This window comes from Octodon degus, unplaced genomic scaffold, assembly GCF_000260255.1.
Source record: "Octodon degus isolate 3935 unplaced genomic scaffold, OctDeg1.0 scaffold00285, whole genome shotgun sequence".
NCBI classification, from domain to species: Eukaryota; Metazoa; Chordata; class Mammalia; order Rodentia; family Octodontidae; genus Octodon; species Octodon degus.
In genome coordinates, this window is record NW_004524861.1 from 1158052 (window position 1) to 1163333 (window position 5282).

Here is a 5282-nt window from a genome sequence, read left to right on the forward strand (position 1 = left end):
ATCATTTCATCTTTGTACTCAACAAGCAAAATACAGCAGGAGAAAGGATCTGACTTCTTTTTTTTTTTTTTAAAGAGACAGCGTGTTTTATCAGTTGCTTTGCAGGAATTAGGGACGAGGCATGATACACTCAGGAGGAGGGGGAGGGGGGACCAGGGAAAGTAACAGGGGCAGGACCTTCTGATTAGAAAGTAGAACCTTCTGCTTACAGTAACTGAAAGGAAAATGACCACAGTAAAAGCAGTAATTGTTTGCAATGGGACACTATGGGCAAAAGCCACCAGAGACTGTGACCTTCCAGGCACCTGGCAGGACAGGGATCATGCTATTGCACTTTTCCCCTTGGATGTCACCGTCCACACGAGAGCAGTTAGCCACGCTGGATAGCGGCGGCAGATCTCTCCATGAAATTCGGCCCTTTGGAAGGGCTGTGCGGCACCCGGGAGGACGCCGCCTGCCTGGCTCCACCTCTGCACACGCCAGTCCCATCACTGTCACTGTGTTTCCTTTTTCCCTTCTGGTAACAAGCTTCCCGCAGGCGGTACCAGGAATTCGGGGAAAAGTGGTGATCCAGTCGCAAGCAGCTCTTAGAGATGTCTTGGCTCCTTCTCGCCCCAGTCTCCCCCTTCCCTGGGCTGGAAGCTGCTCTACAGCTGATCACGTCCTGCCCATCACCAGGTAGGTCTCTTCAGGGCACAGGCACGGCCCATGGGGCGCTTCAGTGGTGGGGACCCAATGTGCTCTGCACTCCCGAGTAAGCTGGGCAGGTCCCAGAGCCAGTCGTGGCCCTGTGCCAGCTGTGCCAGTGAGATCTTCAGGCCGTGCAGCAGCCAGGGAAGGCTGAGATCCTGGGCTCTTCCCTGCCCACACCTCCCCCTCCTACTGTCCCCAAGTTTGTCCCCACAGGGGAGAGGGCCTTGCCGCTCTCCTCAGCCCAGGGATGCACAGCTGGCTGTTTACCCCAGGTCCAAGGTTCTTAAATGATGTGACAGACCATTGCAATGCATGCCATGGAGACAGCCCTTCAGCATCTCTCAAGGATGACCCCAATCTTGGGGTTGACAGAACTGTCCAAGGCTGCCCACCTGGGAAGGTCACAGGAGAGCTGGTGGCATGAGTCAGTCTGCCTCCCTCCGATTCCCCCAAGGGGTCTCACCACAGAGACCACTCCTGTGCCATCCTGGACCATGGAGACCTGTGGCTTGGGACCCCAAGGGGACTCTCCAGACACCCAGAGAGCTGCTGGCCTCAATTTCCCCTCCTGGGCCTCCACAGAGGCTGGCTGTAGGTTGTCCTTGCTGTTGAGGGTCTACAGGGCCAAGGTGAGGAGAGGAGCCGGGTGGGGAGGGTACAGGTAGCAGGGCCCTGCTCTCTCATACACCCGGCTCACCCTCACTCTGGTCCTTGGTGGGTGTTGTCTTGTCCTGGCCACCATCTGGGGGAGCAGGCTTGGTGGCAGGGCCGGGGCTACTGCTGGCAGGCGGCAGGAGGTTGGCTGACTGCAGCACGGCCTCCGAGTGCTCACGGGCCTTCATGCGCAGGGCTGCCACACTGGCTGTGCGGTTGCTCTGGCAGCCGTAGGTGGGCAGGAAGGAGAGTCCCATGGGGTCTGGAACACAGCAGGAACACAGCGGGCCACCTGTAGGGTGGAGAGACAACAGGCTGTCACAGTCCAGCTCTATCTCTTTGAGGCCTGGGCATGGCAAATGGACTGCATTTCAGGTCCAGAGGGAGAAGGAAGTGCTCAGGACCCTGAAAATGCCCACGCAACTCCTGTGGTCTGCTGAGAGCCCCACAGGTCCTCAGAGTGCCAGGAGACCTGGCCGACCCCACTCTCCACAGAGCACTGTAGACTTAGGCCAGGATCTTGGCTGCTCTGAGCTTTGGCTTGCACCTCCGGTAAAACAGGATAACAGTGCCAGAGATCATGACCAGGGTGCCATGAAGTGCCCCACACTCCAGAGCACTCACTGAGGGGTACCACCTGGGTACTGTAAATGTTTGGAGGAGTCAGTGACACCTCTGAGACATCTTGCAAGCTGCTGACTGGGACTCTTCCTGGCTTTAGTGTGAGACCATGCCACATTGCTTCCTAGAGTGTCATACCTTTATGGAGCTGGATTTTTTAATCACCACACCAAATTCCATGCAGAATATAAAATGAGAGGGGTAGTCCAGGATTTAAGAAGCCAAGAAAGGACATAGCTCCTTGATAATGAACAAAACATGCTATTTTCTTTCAATTTGTGAGGGTTTTTCCCCCCAAATATTTATGAAGCTGTTGGGACATAGTAGTAACTCTTTTGTGTCTAAGCAAACCCCCACCCACCCACAGCCTCTCACGCAGCTGTGACCCAGGGTCCAGATCCACACCAAGAACAGGGTCCCAGGCCCCCAACTCCCCGTACCACCTTGCCCCCCACGATATGGAATCCCCTTTGCAGCCAGTTTGGAGCCATAACCAGGAGAAGCAGTCCTATATCCCTGGGGCTTTTGAAGCCACTCAGATCAGGGCTACCACCGGCACTCAGCCTTCTGGGGCAGCTAGAACATTCTCACCCTCTTCCCCAGGAACAGGCCCTGGCACTGTACCCACCTCTCAAGCCCATTTGAGGATCTTTCCTTTCTTCCACCATTATGTTTCTGCTCTGGAGTGAAAAGAAGCCACCAGCCACCATGGCTTCTCATTACAACCATAGCCAGTTGAGGTAGGACCAGCCCTCCAGTGGCCTTGGTACCATCGGAGGGTTAAGGGCCTCAGTGTGACATCATGTCGACACAGCAGGGAGCAGATACCAAGAGGAACATGAGACACATGGCCAAGTTCACAGGATGCTGGCCTGCTTTCTGGCCCTGTGCTGGGCTGGACACCAGCCTGGGCACATGCAGTCCCACCCTGCACCAGACCCTGGAGCCAGAAGCCTTCCTGAGAGTGGGGATCCCCAGATTCCTGTCTACTCTGTACCTTTCTGAGAACTGGCATGGAGAACCCAGGAGGGAAAGAGACAACAGTATTAAGCATGGGTCCCTCTTGGGTGGGCACCACCAAAGGTGTGTATTTCCCTCTCTGTGTCTGTTTAAAACTTTTTTTCATGTTTCAACAACCAACACAAACTTCTTCTAAACTCAGAAATAGAACTCTAATCATACATAAGTCTTAGAAAGAGAAGAATGGAGATAATAGGGTACATCTGAGAGGACAGCAAGGCTCCAACAGCCCTGGGCCGCCCCATGCTGCAGTCCCAGAAGAGTGTGGCCAGGAATCTAGGCTTTCCTGTCAGCTCCTGGGAGGGGCCATGGCTCAGGCTGAGCCCCGGACACGTGACCTGGTGCCAGCAGCCTGAGAAAGACTGGCTCCTACCCCAACCTGGCCTTGCTCCAGTGTGACATTCAGGGTGACAATGACTCTAAGCCACAGAGGTGACAGAGCCCCATCCTCTGAGCCAACATATATAGCTAGGAGGTCACCTGCAACAACCCCCAGGAAAGCCTCCAGAAGTGACGCTCCTGGCCCCACACTCAGATTTGGAGGTTAAGAGGAATTCATGCATGTGTAGAACCACTGCGGTGGCTGGGGAAGCTGTACCGATGGCCTCCACATGGGGACGCTGAGGACCAAAATACACCAAGGACTCTGGAGGAGGCTGCAGTTAGAAACGGAATACACCACGCACAGTGGAATGACACTGCTTTAAGGAGCAAGGACCCTGGTGCAGGCTGCAACGTGGATGAGCCTGGCAGACACAGGTGAAATGCAATGAGGCTGTCACAAAGGAGCAGACCCTCTGAAACCCCACTTCCATACAGGGGCGGGGCCGATTCAGGAAAAACAAAGCACAGCGATGGCCACCAGGGAGTGGGGAGTGGACAGCTGGTATTTGATGGGTACTGAGTTTCAGTTTCCCAAGATGTAACTGTTCTAAGGGTTAGTCACAACTGACTAAGTCGTCCTTGCTAGCAACATGGAAGGACTCTGGGAACCCTTCGGACCCTAAATCCAAGGATGCACAAGTCCCTCAGGATACAACGGCACAGCTTCTCATCTCCGTATAACTTGTCACACCCCCCGAAGCACTATCCATAGCTGTCACACCATGGGGCTTAGGGAGCACTCGTGGTGAGTCTGCACAGGTTCAGTGCAGATGTGTTCTTCCTGATATCTTTTGTCTCTAGCTGTTTGGATCCAGAGACATGGAACCACAGGCCTGCAGGACCAGCTGTGTACTTTATACTAAGAGGTACACGTGAAATGGTTAAAACAATAAAATGTATGCTAAGTATACTTTAGAAAATAATAATCATAACTTAAAAAAAAAAATGATCAGGATCCAAGTGAGTTCCAAACAAAGGGAGTTTCTTGTGGCCCAGGAAGTGAAGTACCACACAAAGCCACTGAGCCTCCTGCATGGCACCTATGGCCTCCAAAGTCCTCGAGAGTCCTTTGGTCCCACCTCTCAGTTTTGACCACCAAGATCACAGCTTTTGTGGCCTCCCCATTCCTCTGCACTGACATCCAGATAGCAGTCAATGACATCCCAGAAAGGCCATGGCTTGTCAGTGACTCCAGTATGGAGCTTCAGCCAGAAGCCACTGACAGTTTGGGGGGAGGATCCCAGAAGTTGCCAAAGGGCTGTCCCTCTGTCTGTGTCAGGCCAAGGATGGAGGCTGGGTCTGGTACCTGACAAGATCAATTACAACAAGCTGACATTTACTAGGGAAAAGGATACAATCTACAACAACCTGCATCCAGGGGCCCAACTGTGCTTTGCAGACATTGTTCTGCAGTGAGTGTGCTGTCGGTACAGTCTTGCAGGAGGCTCACCGTGACCCATACGTGCAAGGCTGGCCTGCATAGAAGTAGAGCCTGCAGCAGAAAGCAGAGGAGGTCTTTCTCCTCTCTGTGAAGGCTGGGGCATCAAGAGATACCTCTGTCACCATCCTAAGGAAAAGGCACAGCACCAAGAAGGAGACTCAGTGAGCCGGAACATACACATCTAAACCACTGGTGTCTCCTTAAATCTTACAACCATTTTTTAGCCAAGAAAAAAATGACTTCCACAAGAGGATCCTCATCAAGCTAACTCCTGCTTTCCTGTCATCTCTCAGCACCAGCAGGTAACCAGTCATCTCCACCAGTATTCAGGTTGAATACTGAAATCTTAACCTCCAAGGTGGAGGAATGGAGAGATGGGGGTGTGGGAGGGGATTTGGCCATGAGCACCTTTATAAAAGAGACTACAGAGAGTTGCCTGGCATTCCACTGGATTCGGGCACAGCAAGAG

General features: G+C 53.3%; 1 protein-coding gene across 1 annotated transcript in view; it reads right to left on the bottom strand.

Moving 5' to 3' along the window:
• Window positions 1–1373: 1373 nt before the first annotated feature.
• Window positions 1374–5282, bottom strand: part of Drgx (dorsal root ganglia homeobox) — a 28799-nt gene continuing 24890 nt past the window's right edge. Inside the window, exon 6 of the mRNA XM_004646976.1 lies at window positions 1374–1639. Coding sequence (XP_004647033.1) covers window positions 1374–1639 — 266 coding nt within the window. The remainder of the gene's footprint in view (window positions 1640–5282) is intronic.